The 19,776-nt window shown below is 46.0% G+C and overlaps 1 protein-coding gene across 2 annotated transcripts in view; it reads left to right on the plus strand.

Annotated features, from left to right (window-relative positions):
• Positions 1-19,280, plus strand: part of MST1 (macrophage stimulating 1) — a gene marked incomplete in the record, with an annotated part of 28,735 nt that extends 9,455 nt beyond the window's left edge. For both annotated transcript variants that reach the window (XM_073591692.1, XM_073591693.1), the window contains 9 exon segments: positions 783-882; positions 1,068-1,192; positions 1,296-1,328; positions 2,114-2,228; positions 2,326-2,403; positions 2,481-2,627; positions 5,949-6,055; positions 14,716-14,858; positions 18,680-19,280. In XM_073591692.1, coding sequence (XP_073447793.1) covers positions 783-882; positions 1,068-1,192; positions 1,296-1,328; positions 2,114-2,228; positions 2,326-2,403; positions 2,481-2,627; positions 5,949-6,055; positions 14,716-14,858; positions 18,680-18,841 — 1,010 coding nt within the window.
• Positions 19,281-19,776: the final 496 nt, after the last annotated feature.

The raw sequence follows: 19,776 nt of genomic DNA on the forward strand, positions 1-19,776 counted from the left end.
CGAAGCCTTCTATGCCCAAGCGTTAAAGGTTATACTTGCACATAAGAGTATAGAAATGTGAGCTAAATGGAGCTGTTGTCCATGTTGGTGGGGCGGTTGGGGAATTCTGTAGCCAACTTGGTGGCCTTTGTAGGGCAGGGTTTCTCAACCCTATCCTCAAGTACCCCCAACAGGCTACGTTTGAAGGTTTTCCTTTATCTTGCACAGGTGCTTTAAATCAGTCAATGGCTTGGTACATTTGACAGCTATTTTATCTAAGGGAAATTCCCAAAACATGGCCTTTTGGGGGTACTTGAGGACAGGGTTGAGAACCACTGTTGTAGGGGGATGAGGTTTCTGGAGGGGAGTTGGGAGCACTGTTGGAGGTTGAGGGGGCACTATGAAGGGCTAGAGACTCTACAGAAGTTTGAGTGGGCACTGTGGGGGGGGGGGAGTGGAGAAACACTGTGGACCACTGTGGTGGGATCTGGAAAGCACTGTGGGAGATTAAAGGATCTACAGCTGGCTGAAGGTCCAAGAGGGTGGAGGCTGCAGCTCGGCACAGTGGGCCATGGCCTGGTGGTTGACGACCACTAATTTTAGGTATTGATCGCTATTCAAGGATGATAGGCCTGAAAACATCCTGTAATGGTGGCCACACACATACTGATATGATCAGACTAAGTGACTTAATGTGAAGCTTCTCTGTCATACTGTAACCTGTAATAAAACTGAACCTCAAGTTGTATTTGTTCCTCACAGATCTTTCCTTCTCCATTGAGTGATTTCCTCTTTATACACAGGCTGCTACCATGGGAATGGGGAGACCTACAATGGACCTGCCAGTAGGACCAGGAAGGGGCTTCCGTGCCGCAACTGGAGTGAGAAAGCCAAAGATATTCAGTATGTCCAACCTTGTAAATGTCAAAGTCTAGGCAAGAGACAGAAAATCAGCGGAGTCTGAATATTGGAATCGCGTTGGGACAGTCCCCAACAGATGAATAAAATGCAGATTCTATTATAGATGATGGATTTGTAAAATAAAAAATCTGCTATAATAGACTGAGACTTTTGCTTCTTGCATCCAGGTTTAGCTTTGGCGAGACTCTGCAGGAAAACTATTGCCGGAATCCAGATGGTGACAGTCATGGCCCCTGGTGTTACACCAAGGACCCCAAAACACCCTTTGATTACTGCGCCATCAAACCTTGCGGTAAGAGTCACGCACATGGCGGCCATGCTGGTAACACCAGTCGCTGTGACGATTTGCTTGGTAATTGTCTCCTGATTTATTTTGTATTTATTTTCTCTGACAGATGAAGGGTCTGCCAGCAATCTAAAAGAAGCAGGTAAGACCTTCCGATTGTGCTCAATAGGCTTTGAAATTCTTCCTAATAGAGGTAGGAAAACCCACCTTGTTTGTATGTATTACACCAATATTTTTGTAACCAAAAATGAATTTCCTCTCCAAATGTTTGTGTTTGCGGAGGTGGCATTGTATAGAGGAGATCCCAGCCAGTTTCCCCTATTCACCAGACATCGATCTCAGGATGGCAACGTAGGGTTTACAGATGAGAGGTTTAGAGATTTGACCTTTGAAATATTTTATAGGGATTTGAGCAGCCAAAAAGAAACATGTCTTGGGGGGTCTTAAAGTACACCCTTATTCAGGGTTTGTACAGATTTTGGAGCAGTCTTCCAACTGGCACATACTGTGTGGGGGTATCTATAGTATGCTAACCACATAACTGAAGAAAGGGGCCTTCACCCTGAAACGTGTTGGTATGTTTTACGGATATTTGATCACATGGGCAAAATTCTTAGCATTGAAATGTAGGAAGGCCAAATGTTCTCAATTATGAAGGGCTTTCACCATGGGGTCCATTCTTCTCTGAGAGACGCCTTGATTGAAGCACTACCCCCCCCCCCCCCCCCAACATGAATCTGCTGCAACCATCACAAATCATCATCTGATCCAGCTCCATCATAACTGTTATCCATTGAGATTTGAACTATTTGGATGATGAATATTTTTTCTTTGGATGGATAAACTGGGTGTCTCCCAACCTTCGTTTTTATTTTTAACAAGGAGATTGTGTGTGTGATTGGTGGGGTGGTCTTTGTGTCCCTGCAGAGAGAATAGAGTTTGACTCATGTGGCAAAAGATTTGAAAATTCTCCCCCCCAGAGATCCCGGATAGTTGGTGGTTTACCGGGAAACTCGCCCTGGACCGTGAGCCTACGTAACAGGTGAGGGGGAAATTGAAAAAAGCCACCCAGAACCCAGTTCCTGGTCCTGAGTTTGGCACTTTATGTTTTTTTTTTTTCCTTTTTTTACTTCATTCAGACAAGGAGACCATTTCTGTGGGGGGTCCTTGGTGAAGGAAGATTGGGTGATCAGCACTCGCCAGTGTTTTTCTTCATGGTAAGAAGAAGTTTCAGGACAAGTAAGTGTATGATAGGCTGCATACTGTCCAGCGCTCAGTTATCTCTCTCCTGCAGTGACGCTGATCTTTCTGGATATCACGCTATGGTGGGAACGCTCTATATCAACCCAGGACCCAATGACCCAGACAAACAGTCTGTACCAATCAGTAAGATCATGTGTGGGCCCGCTGCCTCAAGCCTGGTGATGCTGAAACTAGAGAGGTGAGAAAAGCACTTTTAGTGCTCGTCTTTGTGGCTCAGACATTTTTCTTAGGTTGTCCATATTTGGCTCAGGCGTTTTCTTTTATACACTAGTTACTTGGAGTATGTTGACTCTCTGACAAAATCAATTTTTAGCACGAACGTAAATGTCTGTGCTCATATTATAACTTTGGGGTTCCTAGTTAAGTCTTTGGGTTCATAATTAGAGTGTTGGGTTGAGATTTGTAGTTGAGTGCTGGGTCGGGTTCCTGGTTAGGTTGAGTGTTAACTTTGAGTTTCTACTTACGTTGGTTTGGGTTTTCCTAGTTGGGATGATTGTTGGCTTTGGCTTCCTAGTTACATTGGGTTGGGGTTTCTAGTTGGTTTGAGTGGTAAGTTGAGATTTCTAGTTAGGATGAGTGTTGGGTGGGGGCCTCTTACAGTGAGGGGGGGGGGGGGGGGAGTATTTGATCCCCTGCTGATTTTGTACATTTGCCCATTGATAAAGAAATGATCAGTCTATAATTTTAATAGTAGGTTTATTTTAACAGTAAGAGACAGAATAACAAAAATATTCAGAAAAACTAATTTCATAAAAGTTATAAATTGATTTGCATTTTAATGAGTGAAATAAGTATTTGATCCCCTATCAATCAGCAAGATTTCTGGCTCCAAGGAGCCTTCTATACAGGTAACGAGCTAAGATTAGGAGCACTCTCTTAAAGGAAGTGCTCCTAAGCTCAGCTTGTTACCTGTATAAAGGACACCTGTTCACGAAAGCAATAAATTAGATTCCAATCTCTCCACCATGGCCAAGACCAAAGAGCTGTCCAAGGATGTCAGGGACAAGATTGTAGATCTACACAAGGTTGGAATGGGCTACAAGACCATCGCCAAACAGCTTGGTAACAGTTGGTGCGATTATTTGCAAATGGAAGAAACGCAAAATAAATGTCAATCTCCCTCGGTCTGGTGCTCCATGCAAGATCTCACCTCCTTGGAGTTTCAATGATCATGAGAATGGTGAGGAATTGGCCCAGAACTACACGGGTGAATCTTGTCAATGATCTCAAGGCAGCTGGGACCATAGTCACCAAGAAAACAATTGGTAACAGTGAAGGACTGAAATCCTGCAGCGCCCGCAAGGTCCCCCTGCTCAAGAAAGCACATGTACAGGCCCGTATGAAGTTTGCTAATGAACATCTGAATGATTCAGAGGAGAACCGGGTGAAAGTGTTGTGGTGCAATGAGACCAAAATCGAGCTCTTTGGCATCAACTCAACTCTCTGTGTTTTGGAGGAGGAATTCTGCCTATGACCCCAAGAACACCATCCCCACCGTTAAACATGGAGGTGGAAACCTCATGCTTTGGGAGTGTTTTTCTGCTAAGGGGACAGGACAACTTCATTGCATCAAAGGGCCAAGTACAGTCAAATCTTGGGTGAATACCTCCTTCCCTCAGCCAGGGCATTGAAAATGGGTCGTGGATCGGTCTTCCAGCATGATAATGACCCAAAACACATGGTCAAGGCAACAAAGGAGTGGCTCAAGAAGAAGCATATTAAAGTCCTGGAGTGGCCTAGCCAGTCTCCAGACCTTAATCCTATAGAAAATATGTGGAGGGAGCTGAAGGTTCGAGTTACCAAACGTCAGCCTTGAAACCTTAATGATTTGAAGAGGATCTGCAAAGAGGACAAAATCCCTCCTGAGATGTGTGCAAACCTGGTGGCCAACTACAAGAAACGCCTGACCTCTGTGATTGCCAACAAGGGTTTGGAAATGGGTCAAATACTTATTTCACTCATTTAAAATGCAATTCAATTCATAACTTGAAATTTTTGAAATGTGTTTTTCTGTATTTTTTGTTTTTGTTTTTTTGTTATTCTGTCTCTCACTGTTAAACCTACCATTAAAATTATAGGCTGATAATTTCTTTGTCAGTGGGCAAATGTACAAAATCAGCAGGGGATCAAAATCTTTTTTTCCCTCACTGTAGTTATGTGAAGTGTTTGGTTAAAGTTTCTAGTAAAGTTGAATATTGAATGATGGTTCCTAGTTTTGAGTGTTAAATTGGGGTTTCTAGTTGGGTTGTGTTGGGGGGGCGGGTTTAGTTGGGTTGAAGATTGGGGTTTCTAGTTAGCTTGAATGTTATGTTGGTGTTACTAGTTTGGTTGAATATTGGGCTGGGGTTCTTAGTTGGATGGGGGTTCTTGGTTGGGTTGAGTGTTTGGGTTGGGGTTCCTAGAGATGAGGCTCTATTAGGCTCGGGGCGCAGAGCCCACCAAGTTGTGTGACAATAGCGAATCGATATTCGCTATGGTCTTCCTGATTCTTCTCCTCCTGGCCGATCAGGAAGTGGGTCCTTAGACACCTGATTGGCCAAGAGGAGAAGCGATCCTATTGGCCGCCGAGGAGGAGACTCTGGGCACCAGGAGGAGGAGACGCTGCCCAGAGGAAGCGCTGCTTGTGACCTGGATGGCGCAAGTGCGAGGCTGGTGACTGACCGCGGGTGCAGGGGCGGATATTGGCAGTTGGATTGTTTGCCACCCCCCCAAAAAAATATACCACCAGCCGCCACTGCCAGACGGTAATCTGCCACCGTCATGTCTGTTCATTCAGGCTCCTTTTTTCAATAAGTTTTCAAGTAGAACTTTGGTCTTCAGAAACTTTCAGTTTTGGTTTCTACAACTTTCAGTTTTGGTTTCTACCTTGGGGCAACGAGAACGCGCTCTCATTTTAATTGGGTGTGAAACTTCATGTGCTGAGAATTCCTACAGCAGAGCTAATTGTAACAATTGTCAGAGGCAGAATAACAACGTTCCTCTCTGTGGGGGCTCCTTACACTGCAATGTCACAGCATGGGGGCGATTTTGGGTGGGCGGTCGGTGCTGTTTGGTGTGAACACTGAGCCGCCTGGGGCAGGAAGACCAGTCACCCGGGGGGGTGATGGGTGAGAAATATATTGCAATGTCTTTATTACGCCTTTTATTCCTACATGTGTGTGTTTTTTTTTTTTTTTTTTTTTTTTTTTTTTTTCCAATTGGCTTTTTTAAGGTAGTTGCAATTGTCTCCCCAATCCCTAGCTTTACAACATAATGTTTCCTTGCCTTAAAAACAAATCTGCAGTTCGGGAATCCTAATTCCAGTGGCTGCTTACTTGGTCCTGGTAGTGACCCGCTGAGTAGTGCAGCCTAGAATTAGTCCGCACGGAGGTGATAATCGATTGCCCAGCGCTGCTATCGCCATGTACTGAGTCTGCAGTCTGTCTAATCTGATCTCTCTCTCTCTCTCTCTCTCTCTCTCTCTCTCTCTCTCTCTCTCTCTCTCTCTCTCTCTCTCTAGACCGGTCACCCTGAACACCCGGGTGGCTCTGATCTGTCTCCCGCCAGAGCGATATATTGTTCCTCCGGACACCGAGTGTGAGATCGCAGGCTGGGGGGACACACAAGGTGAGTCGCATTGTACACAGGCCTCTCTGGGGCTTTCATTGCACAGTTTTTGAGGTTGTTGAGAATTTATCCATATACATCGGTGAATCTACTTCTCTGGGCAAATGTTAATGAAAAAAAAAAAAAATCATGCAGTTTTATACTCCAAAATTTTAAATATGATCTGTGGTCTTCCCTTCAGTCTTGCACAGTTGCTCAGGTTCCTCTCCTGGACTGAAATTGCTTAGTTTGATTTCACTGCACACTGTGAGCTTCTCACAATGTGCATTACAAGCTGCAGCAAGTCAGAGCCCCACCTCATTTACTGTCTGGAGGACATCCAGCATCATCTAGATCTTACTTCTGCAAACTAACTGTCCCACCATTTTCATTCCCCGGAATTCAGTTCTTTAAGTCATTGAGGCTCAGCATCACATGGGGGGGGGCTGTATACAAATATAGCACAAGAATGCCCACTCCTCCAGACCTAACATCCCACTTTCAAGGCATTTTATTATTTGCATAACTCCTCAGGGCTGCTGTTAGAAATCATGGGGCCCCGTACAGCCTAAAAAATGCACAGTGTGGCGCTATTAAGTGAATACAAAAAAAGTAAGCATAAATATTTAAATCAAAAACATCTCATGTGAGCATTTGTGACAGTGACTAGTGGAAAAGTAACACATATGTGTATATAGATGAATTAAGCATCAAAGGCAAAATCAAATATAGAGTCCATAACACCAAAAAGAAAAGTCCGTGATGGCAGTGTGTAAATGGTATACAGGTATACTTCTTGTATATGCAGGAAGATCAATTAGACCCGGTAGCCTGGTAGATGAATGGACCATAAACGACCAGAGGTGCACAGAAATTTAAAAACGGTGCCAGGACCATCACCAGAAGATATGGAGGCTTACCAGAAGTAGTGGCCTGAAATAGCATATGCTAGAACAGGTCAAGTAGGCTTGGTGACCAACTGGTCTGGATGTATTGTCTGGATAGATGTCATCACCACACCAACGGAGGGAAGGGGGGGAAGCAATCAGCACGATTTCCTCGAAGATAATCACACCACCAAGCCAAGCGAAAGATTCATGTACCATCTGCTCTGTGCAATGGTCAGATCCCCAATCTCCTCTTCTAGGGTCCACTTGGCTCCTCCTCTTCTCAGTAGAGAAGAGGAGGAGCCAAGTGGACCCTAGAAGAGGAGATTGGGGATCTGACCATTGCACAGAGCAGATGGTACATGAATCTTTCGCTTGGCTTGGTGGTGTGATTATCTTCGAGGAAATCGTGCTGATTGCTTCCCCCCCTTCCCTCCGTTGGTGTGGTGATGACATCTATCCAGACAATACATCCAGACCAGTTGGTCACCAAGCCTACTTGACCTGTTCTAGCATATGCTATTTCAGGCCACTACTTCTGGTAAGCCTCCATATCTTCTGGTGATGGTCCTGGCACCGTTTTTAAATTTCTGTGCACCTCTGGTCGTTTATGGTCCATTCATCTACCAGGCTACCGGGTCTAATTGATCTTCCTGCATATACAAGAAGTATACCTGTATACCATTTACACACTGCCATCACGGACTTTTCTTTTTGGTGTTATGGACTCTATATTTGATTTTGCCTTTGATGCTTAATTCATCTATATACACATATGTGTTACTTTTTCACTAGTCACTGTCACAAATGCTCACATGAGATGTTTTTGATTTAAATATTTATGCTTACTTTTTTTGTATTCACTTAATAGCGCCACACTGTGCATTTTTTAGTTGTTCTGTTTTCCCTGAGTCTACGGGTGTGTTGGCTGCTTACTTAGTTTGTTTAGCGCAGCGCTGTATCATATTTCCTAAAATTTTGCCCCGTACAGCCTACCTGATGGGGAAAATATAAAAAAAAAACTCTTCTTTTTTTATACATCACGGGACACAGAACCTCAGTAATAACTGATGGTTATGTAGGTACCTTTAGGTATTGGACACTGGTCACACCCTAAGCAGGAAGTTCAACCCCCTATATAATCCCTCCTCTTACAGGGATACCTCAGTTTTTACACCAGTGTCTTAGGTGTTGGACGTGTAAAGATGTCCTGTGCTGAGCTCTAAAGGGAATATCCTGATATCCTATACTGGGGCAAGCCAGGTGAACCGGATGCATTTCAAAGTGTCCTTTCTAGGCCGAATTGGATGGTACCTGGGCCTCGTGTCCGAAGAAACGAGGTTTTACCTGTAACGCTTCTCTTTTTAGAGAGCTGGACCCCGCATTTTCAGAAAATGGTTTTTCTAGCCTTATTTCTGGCCGGGTGCTTTACAGGCCCAGAACTGCGGATCCCCCTATTCGTAGGGGGCCCCAGTGTCTGAAGGTTTTTTCCAAACGGAGCCCACCGTGAGAGGTGAAGATTGGGTCTGTATAACAGAACCCTGCGGCTGGATAAGGTAAGGGAGATTCCACAGAATTTTTTAATTCTAGTAGGTTTTCTCCTTTAAGGTAAATGCATGCTATGCCTATTGACACCACCGGGGGCTGCCAAGAGCACAAGCACATACCTTCTCATGCTGATGTCTGTCTCAGTGTTTTCACGCTGCACAAGCTCCTCCCCCCGGCTCCAGGTAGGATGGGATGGGGGTTCTCCTCTGGATATTCCCCCCAGAATAGGGGGAGGCCACAGGTGGTCCGTGAGGCGGTAGTATACCGCACTATCACCGCCGCCATTGCCACATGCAGGCCCCATCACTGCCGGCCTCTCTCCTTCCTCCTCCACCCCCAGCCTTTCCTCCATGCTTGTGCTGGAGGGTCAGCTCACGCGGGAAGCGCACGGTTTTTTGAAAAACGAAAGGGGGGGGCGGTAGAGGGGGCAGGGGAGCGTCAGCGCGTCCAGTGTGCTCAGATGCTCACATTGCCGGCAGCAAGGCTATAAGAGGCACACTTTACAGGTGGACACAGAGCTGACGGTCGCATGTAAGGTGGGATACAGGCATTCTCCTAGGCAGCATTTACTAAGGAAACACCAGACTGGGCATTTGGTAGCAAGGCTTTTGCCAGACTACATCGCTCAGCAGTCAGTGTTCATTTTGTGATACCTCCACCTTGTTGCTTTGCACTATGGGTAGAAGAGGTTCAAATACCCCAAGAACCAGAGACTCTAGGGGATCTCCTTCAGGTTCTGAGGGCCCCTTTTCTGCAGCACCTTCCCCCCTTAGGGGCCAGGGACGGCTAGCCAGGGAGAGCCGTTGGGGTCAGGGGCTACACCTGCTTCTGGCACTTCAGCCCCTGTATACATTACACAAGAGGTTTTTTTCCTCAACTATTAAGGGTTTAGAGGAAAGATTAATGGCCGTAATTGCATCTTCACTCAGTGGAAGAAAACGCACTAGGTCTTCCTCTGTTACCCGGGACCCTCAGGAGAGGAGCTCTGGGATAGGGGCGAAAGATCCCTTTCAGAGGATCTGGATGGGACGGATGATTCCTCCTGAGGGGTCAAGTGGAGAAGGGCCCTCTTCGCTTCTCAGGATGAGAAAGGCTTAGTACAGATCCTTGCTGGATTGGTCCGCTTCACATTTAAAGTACCCGTATCTGAATCAGTGAAAGAACCCTCTATTTCTTTGAGGTCACTGAAACCTCCTCAAACAACACATGCTTTGCCTGTTCATAATTTACTTGAAAAAGCTCATTTATTCTGAGTGGGATCATCCAGATAAACGTTTTATTTTCCGCCGAAAAAGTTTCCAACACTATCCTATGGAAGAAATGTTTATAAAGATGTGGGGGATACCGGCCGTTGATGCCGCCATTTCCTCTGTAAATAAAAGTCTGACTTGTCCTGCAGACAATGCTCAGATGCTCAGGGATCCTGTGGATAAAAAGATGGAATCCCTATTGAAGGATATTTTCTCCTTAGCAGGTTCAGTAGTTTAAGTCTATCAATACTTAAGAGACCATGTTAAGCAGGTCATCAAGGTTCTACCTGAACAGCAGGCCCAGGGGTTGGCTAACCTTCCAGCGGCCTTATGTTTGCTGTTGACGCCATTAGAGATTCTATCAGGCAAACCCCTCGTCTTTCACTTGGGTTGGTGCATATGCGTAGAATCTTATGGCTCAAGGATTGGTCAGCTGAAGTACCATGTAAGAAACTTCTGGCTGAATTTCCATTGCATAGTGCAAGGTTGATTGGAGAAGACTTGGATAATTCTAAGAGCACTCTCTTACCTGTTAAGAGGAGTAAGCGTCCCTCTTTCAAATGGACTCTTTCCTCAGTGCCAGGAGCATCAGCCTCTAGGCTGTCGCGACGGCCTCCTCCGTCTGAGTCAAGAAACAAGAGTCAACCCCAGGGACAAGAAGTCCTGGGGGAAGAAGCCTGCTAGACAGGACTCTAAGGCTTCTTTATGAAGGGGCGCCCCCGCTCGCTCGAGTGGGGGGAAGACTGCTACAGTTCTCAAAGCTCTGGCGGGAGGATTTCCAGGACAGATGGGTAATCTCCACGGTAACCTTAGGTTACAAACTGGGGTTCCAAGGATTTCCCTCTCCTCATTTCCTCAGATCAAATGTCCCCAGAGATCCTGAGAAAAGGCAGTCGCTCCTTCTTCTAGCGTTAGAGCGGCTTTTGTCGCAAGAGGTCATTATGGTGGTTCCGACGAAGGATCAAGGATTGGGCTTCTATTCCAACCTTTTTCGGTCCAAAAGCCAGATGGGGATGTCAGATCCATTCTGGATCTAAGGGATCTGAATCGATTCCTAAGGATTCGGTCCTTTTCACAGGGAATCAATTCGGACACTAGTCTCCATCCTGCAGGGAGGAGAATTTCTGGCATCGATAGACATCAGAGATGCATATCTGCAGGTGCCCATTTTTCCTGCTCATCAAAGGTTCTTACGCTTCGAGATAGGAGGGCACCATTTCCAGTTTGTGGCTCTGCCTTTCGGACTAGCCACTGCACCTCAAGTGTTTACAAGAATCTTGGCTCCTCCTCTGGCCAGATTAAGGGCTCAAGGTATAACTGTTATAGCATACCTAGACGACCTGCTCTTGATAGACCGGTCGGTAGCCTGTTTGAAAGGAAACTTGAGGACCACAGTCAAGTATCTGGAATGCCTAGGTTGGATCCTCAACCTAGAAGGATCTTTCCTAAAACCAGTAAGAAGACTGGAGTATTTGGGTCTGATCATAAATACAAGCCAGCAAGAGGGTATTTTTACCTCAGGCAAAGATCATTGCCTTAAGGGAGTTGATTCTGGTAGTCAGGACCAAGAAGGGTCCTTCTGTCCGCCTTAGTATGAGGCTGCTGGGAAAGAGGGTAGCTTCGTTCAAAGCAGTTCCCTATGCTCAGTTTCATTCAGGACTGTTGCAACACAGTATCCTGTCGGCCTGGAACAAGAAGGTTCAGGCATTAGATTTTCCGATGCACTTGTCTCATGCAGTGCATCAGAGCCTCAATTGGTGGTTAATACCCGAAAGCTTGCAGAAAGGGAAATCCTTTCTACCGGTCACCTGGACGGTGGTAACAACGGATGCCAGTCTTTCGGGTTGGGGAGCAGTTCTGGAAACAGTCTGCGGTCCAAGGGGTATGGTCCAAAACCGAGAGGACTCTACCCATCAACATTCTGGAGATCCGTGCGGCAGATCTAGCCCTAAAGGCCTGGACTCTCAGGCTACAGGGTTGCCCAGTCAGGATCCAGTCTGACAATGCCACAGCAGTGGCTTATATCAAATTTGTGGCAGGGACAAAGGATCCTCTTGCATACGGGACGGATGCGTTGGTGATTCCGTGGCATTGGTCCTCACTGGTTTATGCATTCCCGCCTATTCTGCTACTGCCACGACTCCTTCGCAGGATCAGGCAGGAAAGTCGGTACTTCTAGTAGCCCCCGCTTGGCCCAGGAGGACTTAGATATGCAGAAATAGTAAGGATGACGGTGGGTTCCCTGTGGACCCTACCGTCACGCCCAGACCTGTTATCTCAGGGTCCAGCGTTCCATCCTGCTTTACAAACACTAAATTTGACGGTTTGGCTATTAAAACACACATTCTGAAGAGCCGTGGGCTTTCAGGTCCTATGATATCTACCTTGATCAATGCAAGGAAGCCAGCTTCCAGAGTAATTTTATCATAGAGTCTGGAAAGCTTATGTATCCTGGTGTGAATCCAGGGGTTGGCATCCCAAAAAATATGTGATTGGTAAAATTCTTGATTTTCTACAATTGGGATTAGAGATGAAGCTGGCCTTGAGTACCATCAAGGGCCAGGTCTTGGCCTTATCAGTATTATTTCAACGGCCACTTGCTTCACATTCTTCGGTCCGAAACTTTATGCAGGGGATAACGCGTCTTAAATCCTCCGGTTAAGGCGCCCCTAAACCCCTGGGACTTGAACTTGGTTCTGTCTGTGTTCTAGAAACAGCCTTTTGAACCAATACGTCAGATTCCTTTGGTCTTGTTGACAAGAAAGTTAATTTTTTCTGGTAGCCATTTCTTCTGCTAGAAGAGTATCAGAATTAGCAGCTCTTTCCTGTAAAGAGCCTTATTGGATTATACACAAGGATAGAGCGGTATTGCGCCCTCATCCTAGTTTTTTACTGAAGGTGGTTTTAGATTTTCATCTAAACCAAGACATTGTTCTGCCTTCCTTTTTTCCAGATCCCTGTTCTTCGGAAGAAAGGTCACTACATTCTTTGGATGTAGTAAGAGCAGTCAAGACCTATCTGCAAGCAACTGCTCAAATTCGCAAAATGGATGTTTTGTTTGTGCTGCCAGAGGGTCCCAATAGAGGACAGGCAGCGTCAAAATCTACCATTTCTAAATGGATTCGACAATTGATTATTCAAACTTACGGTTTGAAACAGAAGATTCCTCCGTTTTCAGATCAAGGCACATTCCACAAGGGCTATTGGTGCTTCTTGGGCAGTGCATCACTGGGCCTCTATGGCTCAAATCTGCAAGACCGCAACCTGGTCTTCAGTTCATACATTCACCAGATTTTATCAGCTGGATGTGAGAAGGCATGAGGATATCGCCTTTGGGCGTAGTGTGCTGCAGGCAGCGGTACAAGGTCCTCAGGTCTGATTGCACCCTACTTGGTTGTGATTCCCCTCCCCTCAGGTAGCATTGCTCTGGGACATCCCATCAGTAATTACTGTGGCTCTGTGTCCCGTGATGTATGAAAAAGAAAATAGGATTTTTTATTACAGCTTACCTGTAAAATCCTTTTCTTTTGATGTACATCACGGGACACAGAGGTCCCGCCCCTCTTCTAATACACTTAAATTGCTTTGCTACAAAACTGAGGTATCCCTGTAAGGGGAGGGATTATATAGGGGGTTGAACTTCCTGCTTAGGGTGTGACCAGTGTCCAATCACCTAGTGATACCTATATAACCCATCAGTTATTACTGAGGCTCTGTGTCCCGTGATGTACATCAAAAGAAAAGGATTTTACAGGTAAGCTGTTATAAAAAATCCTATTTTCACTGAAAATGCACTAAAATCATTAGCGGAAGCAACTTAACAATTCCTGCTAAAATCTAAAAGACGTCACCTTCCCGCCGCCCTCTGGTGCCTCTACTGGCGAGCCGGAGAAGGAACCCACCAGCGCTGGAAGTTGACCATAGAGCTTTCCGAGGAACAGATGGGCTCCGGTCATCTCTATGACTCTCGGAGGCCTGGGCGCGTGACGTTATGATGTCATGCCCGGCCTGGCAGTTGTAAATACTGCCGTGTACTCGGCTGGAAAGCCAAGATCGTCCCGTTTTTTGTTTTTTTTTTCGTGGTGTGTGTGTGTGTGTGTGTGTGTGTGTGTGTGTGTGTGTGTGTGTGTTTTTTTTTTTTTTTTTTTTTTTTTTTTTTTTTTTTTTGATTTGTCAGGCTTTCCAGTCTGGAGGAGAGATGTGGGGTCTTATAGACCCCACATCTCTCCATAAAGAGGACCTGTCATGCCCTATTCCTGATACAAGGGATGTTTACGTTCCTTGTAAAAGGAATAAAAGTGATATAAAAAAAAATTATAGGGAAGTATAAAAAGGGGGAAAAAAAAAAGAAATTTAAAGGGGCCCCGTCTTCGCGAGCTTGCATGCAGAAGCGAACGTATATGTACGTCGCACCCACATATGTAAATGGCGTTCAATCCATGTAATGTAATGTAATCCGGTTAAAAAGTCCTTTAGCATGTGGGTGAAGAATGAGGGAGGAAACCGGAAAGGCAAGATATATAACCATAATAAATTTCAGTTTTTAATGTATTTTTATATGCAGCTAGTATAAGTACCTGAATTTCTTGATGTCTGTTTGCGGTTTATCACCTGGTATAGCATCACCTAGGTTAGAAGCACTGGGGGTGTGATCAGGTCATCGCTGCAGCTCACATGCTACCAGGAGGGGAGAGCAGAGAGGTGGCTTGCTGTTCCTTTATTGTCCAGTCAGTAGGATGGGGCGTGTTCTTGTTCAAGCTATGCTTTTAATGGAGGTCGCGGGTGGGCTATACCAATTGGCAGGTTTCCTGGTAGCTAAACAGCGGCTCTCAGAAAAAGATGCAGTTTAATTGGAGTTCCCCCCTAAAAAAGAACCCCTCACTCCATTCATTGTAGGAGCTCTAAGCCTCCCAATCTTTGGCAGTCCCAGTGAGGCATATCAAGATTTTATAATGCCATCCTTTTCTCATACATGGTCTGTGTGGTCTCCTCCCAGGTACCGGGAACGAGAATGTCCTGAAGGTGGCCAAATTTCATATCATCAGCAACGAGGAATGTAACCAAGGGAGCACCAAGATCCGTGCACTGGACAGTGAGATCTGCACCAGGCCATTGCCCATGGAGGTTGGAGCCTGTGAGGTTAGTTCTAGACACCAGAGATGCAGAACTAAAAGGGGATTTTGTCAGTTGGCAGAAGACCCGCTTTGGCTAACTTGCTTTTAAAAGGTGCGAGTTTCAGGCTTGTCATTCTGATTCCAGGCTTCACTAAGTAGTCTGCGACCTGGAACAAGCATGCAGCCAGTGAAGTATCCTGACACCGGATATGCATATAGGCGATTGAATCCCTAAGCCAAACAGCCAGGATGAGGATGATGACCCTGGGGCCTTAAGCATCAGAAATTGCAGCTCTGGCATGTCTGTCCTGACCAGACCTGCCAATGAGTACGCAAAGCAGTAACTCCTGCCAATTTTGGCAGATATCAGGCTGGATGTTTTCTCGTAGTGATCACCTTGTCTACAGCCTGCGTTGCGGTTGGGACTGCAGAAGTTTTGGCTTTGTGTCTGTTAGGAGGCAGATGCTACAAACTGGCTATTATTTAGTTTAATTATGATCTGCGTTTTAGCTTCTTTACAGCTCCTCAGGGGCGGAGCCCCTATATTCTCTCAAGTCCTCTATGGGTGTGCCTGTGAGACATCGTTATGATGACCCCTTTCTTGGAGTCTATTGAGGGACTCAGGAAGTTTTAACCTTCAGATTATACTTCCGCCTGCAGGATTATTGGACCTGTGTCCCTCAATAGACTCAAAGAAAATGATTTTATGGTGAGTACAAAAGTTCCTATTTATTTTTCATCCATTGAGGAACAAAGGGAGTCAGGAAGCTTCAAGGTATTAAAATGCTAACAGGCCCAAGAAAACAGAAAGCATAAACTGCTTGCCGCACAAATAGATGCCTGAAGGACCTTATGTCTGAAGTTGGCATCAGATGAAGTGGAAATAACCTCCTGGTAGAACTTGGACAACATGTGAAAAGAAGAGCACATGGCAGACTTGCTAATCTGGGAAGTCATTACACAAACAAAAACTGACAGCGCTACCACCCTATAATCCCGTTTTTAAATGAGGTTAAAAACCCTGTCAGTGCCCGGCTTAAAGCCCCTGCAAGCCAAAGGTACACAGCAGCTTGACAGGTTAAAACCCAATCTTTATTGAAAACGGTGTTGGGGTAAAATACTGGGAATAAGTTGACGCGTTTCAGCCTATGCAGGCCTTGGTCATGGCCACTCCCCAAAACATTTTTCTGATTTGCGTGATTGGCTCACCAATTTTCTCAGAAGTCTGCCTAAGATACAAGTCAGATTTCAGGCATCCCCTGCAACAGAAATGTCATTTTTGGAGAGATTCTTTCGATAGGAACACTTCTAAAGGGATGCAAGCCCAGCAGATTTCCTCGTTTAGTGCCCTGCAGCTGCCACACCTGACAGTTAATTATGAAACCCCTCCCATTAGACTCACTCAGTACAGAGGCAGAGAGAAACTCGCATGAAATTCTTCAGAATGACAAAAGGTAGGAATCGGCAACAAAGGTTGTTATAATCATTGCAATGTACATGGATCACCTAGAGGGGAATGTGTTTTGTTGAGGGAAAAAAAAAAGTGGAGTTACGCTTTAAGGTAGATTCAAATGTAAGTTTGATATCTAAGGCCCCTTTCACACTTATACGACTGCAAAGTCGCTCGATTTTGAACGACTTTGCCACATTTTTGGCATTAACAAATGAAAACATACAGTAGTTGGTATGAATCATAAGGGGGAACTCCACGCCAAGTTTTAAATAAAAAAACTGGCGTGGGTTCCCCCCCAGGAGCATACCAGGCCCTTAGGTCTGGTATGGATTGTAAGGGGAACCCCTACGCCGAAAAATCGGCATGGGGGTCCCCCCAAAATCCATACCAGACCCTTATCCGAGCACGCAGCCCGGCCGGTCAGGCATGGGGGTGGGGACAAGCGAGCGCCCCCCCCCCCCCTCCTGGACCGTACCAGGCCGCATGCCCTCAACATGGGGGGGTGGGTGCTTTGGGGCATGGGGGGCGCCCTGCGGGCCCCCCCACCCAAAGCACCTTGTCCCCATGTTAAGGACAAGGGCCTCTTCCCGACAACCCTGGTCGTTGGTTGTCGGGGTCTGCGGGCGGGGGGCTTATCGGAATCCGGGAGCCCCCTTTTAATAAGGGGGCCCCCAGATCCCGGCCCCCCACCCTATATGAATGAGTATGGGGTACATCGTGCCCCTACCCATTCACCTAGGGAAAAAAGTGTCAATAAACACACTACACAGGTTTTTAAAGTAATTTATTAGGCAGCTCCGGGGTCTTCTTCTGTCTTCGGGGGTCCTCTTCCGACTTCGGGGGTCTCTCCGGCGTCTTCTCCCGGTGTCTGCATCTTCTGCCAGCTCCACCTCTATCTTCTGCTGCTCTTTTGCCAGCGGTGCCCCGGACTTCTGGATCGTCTTCTTCCCTCTTCTCTTCCAGAGATGTTGACACGACGCTCTCTCCTGCTGCAATGGTCTCTGAGCTCTCCGCAACGGACTTAAATAGGCGGTGACCCCGCCCCCTTATGCCGTCACAGTCCCTGGGCATGCTGGGACTGTGACGTTTTAGGGGGCGTGTTCTCCAGGTGATGACCACGCCCCCTTATGACGGCACAGTCCCAGCATGCCCCGGGACAGTGACCTCATAAGGGGGCGGGGTCACCGCCTAATATAAGTCCATTGCGGAGTGCTCAGAGACCATTCCAACTGGAGAGAGCGTCGTGTCAACATTGGAAGAAAAGAAGGCGGCAGAAGTCCGGGCCACCACTAGCAATTGAGCTGCAGAAGATAGCGGAGAAGCCGGCAGACGATGCAGACACCGGGAGAAGACGCCGGAGAGACCCCCGAAGTCGGAAGAGGACCCCGGAGCTGCCTAATAAATTACTTTAAAAACCTGTGTAGTGTGTTTTTTTTTTTTTATTGACACTTTTTTCCCTAGGTGAATGGGTAGGGGTACGATGTACCCCATACTCATTCACATAGGGTGGGGATCATAGCAGAGGACGGGAGAAGACATCGAGGAGCTGTCCCACCGCCGCCGAGACAGGGTAAGTACAGACGGCGCGGGGGGGGGCCACACTGGCAGCATTTGATATGGCACAGTGAGGCTGCATATGATGGGCACTGTGAGGCTGCATATGATGGGCACAATGGCTGCAATCAATGGGCACAATGGCTGCAATCAATGGGCACAATAGCTGTATTTGATGGGGCACAGTGGCGGCAATTGATAGGGGTTTTTTTTTTTTTTTTTTTTCAGTTTGTTTGCACCCCCCCCCCAAAAATCTTGAGCACCAGCCGCCACTGGTAATTACCGTCACAGGTGATATATACCCACACCTGAAATATAAATGAACAGTGGTAGAGTAGGGGAGACATTGAAGTTGTCCTATTTTATGTTAATTGTAGGTGAATGTATACACAAATGTTTTTATTATGTAAAAATAAACTGTACTTCTTTTTTTTTTTTTTTTTTAAGATATCAAACTTAGATTTCAGTGTGCCTTAAAGTCCCATGGGACCAGGGGGTACACTCCTTATTTTCTGCTCTAATCCAAGGGATGTTGACAACATAATATGGGTTTCTCCCATGGTGGTCTAACTTTTCTATCCTAGGACACGAGTAAAAATTTGAGTCATGGTGGAAGTAGGAAGAATTGTCATGGGCTAGCCCACGGTTTGTTTGCCTGTGTCTATTCCTCCTGTAGGTGGCAGTATACTCAAAGGTTAATTCTTGTGTCCCTCAGTGAATGCAAAAAGAAAAGCTGCAGTGGTGTTGCTGTAAATTTGATTGCCTCCTAATGTAGGGAAGGGATAAGTGGGGGGGGAATATAAAGTGTGTCGTCATCCTCTTCCTTCTGCTTCTTTCAGGGTGACTACGGGGGTCCGCTGGCCTGTATGACCCACGAATGCTGGGTTCTGGAGGGGGTGATTATCCCGGCTCGTGGCTGTGGAAAGAAGAACGTTCCGGGGGTCTTCACACGGGTCTCTCTATATGTGGACTGGATCAATAAAGTGATGAAGATGATTTGATGGCGATGCGGCATGTAATCTACTGTGAATAGACTTTGGGGGGGATGGGGGGGGTGTAGATGGAGGAGGATGATGATGAAGAGCGTCTGAAACGGTATGAGAGGATTTTGTTTTTATTCTGCAATCAGAATGTTTTGTAAATAATGATGAGGTTGTACGAAAGCAGAACTGTCTGTGTTCCTGATGATCAGTGTTTGTCCTGGGAACATGGAGGGATTCTTTAAGATGATGTAATATTGAGCTGAATATAATTGTTAGATGTGATATTCCCATTTATACAGACTTTACTGATCCCGATTTTCCACGGTTGTATGTTATATACACATTTAGCAGATTTTCTCTCCTATGCACAGTGATGATTTACAATCCCAGTGCCAGATATTTCTTAACATAAGTTGTATCTTGTTTTTTGTATTTGCAATAAAAAAATAAAATCTTTTATCAGTCGTCTTCCTGTACTGTTACAATGTTTGTTTCATGTTAATACGGCTTGTAATGCATGTCTCTTCCAATTGACAAAGGCCTTGGGTGAACTGGCAATGGCACTATATTGTCAAAAGTATTGGGACACCTGCCTTTAGAGCTCTTTCACACTGGTAGCAGCGCTTTACCGTCTGATGTCCTGCCAGCGCATTGCTCCAGTGTGAAAGCCCTCGTGCTCTGCTGATTTTTGTACATTTGCCCACTGACAAAGAAATGATCAGTCTATAATTTTAATGGTAGGTTTATTTTAACACAGAGACAGAATAACAACAAAAACATCCAGAAAAACGCATTTCAAAGTGAAATGAGATTCTCCTATCAATCGGCAAGATTTCTGGCCCCCAGGTGTCTTCTATACAGGTAATGAGCTGAGATTAGGAGCACTCCCTTTAAGAGTGCTCCTAATCTCAGCTTGTTGCCTGTATAAAAGACACCTGTCCACGGAAGCAATC

This window comes from Aquarana catesbeiana, linkage group LG07 (genome assembly GCF_042186555.1).
Source record: "Aquarana catesbeiana isolate 2022-GZ linkage group LG07, ASM4218655v1, whole genome shotgun sequence".
Lineage (NCBI taxonomy): Eukaryota > Metazoa > Chordata > Amphibia > Anura > Ranidae > Aquarana > Aquarana catesbeiana.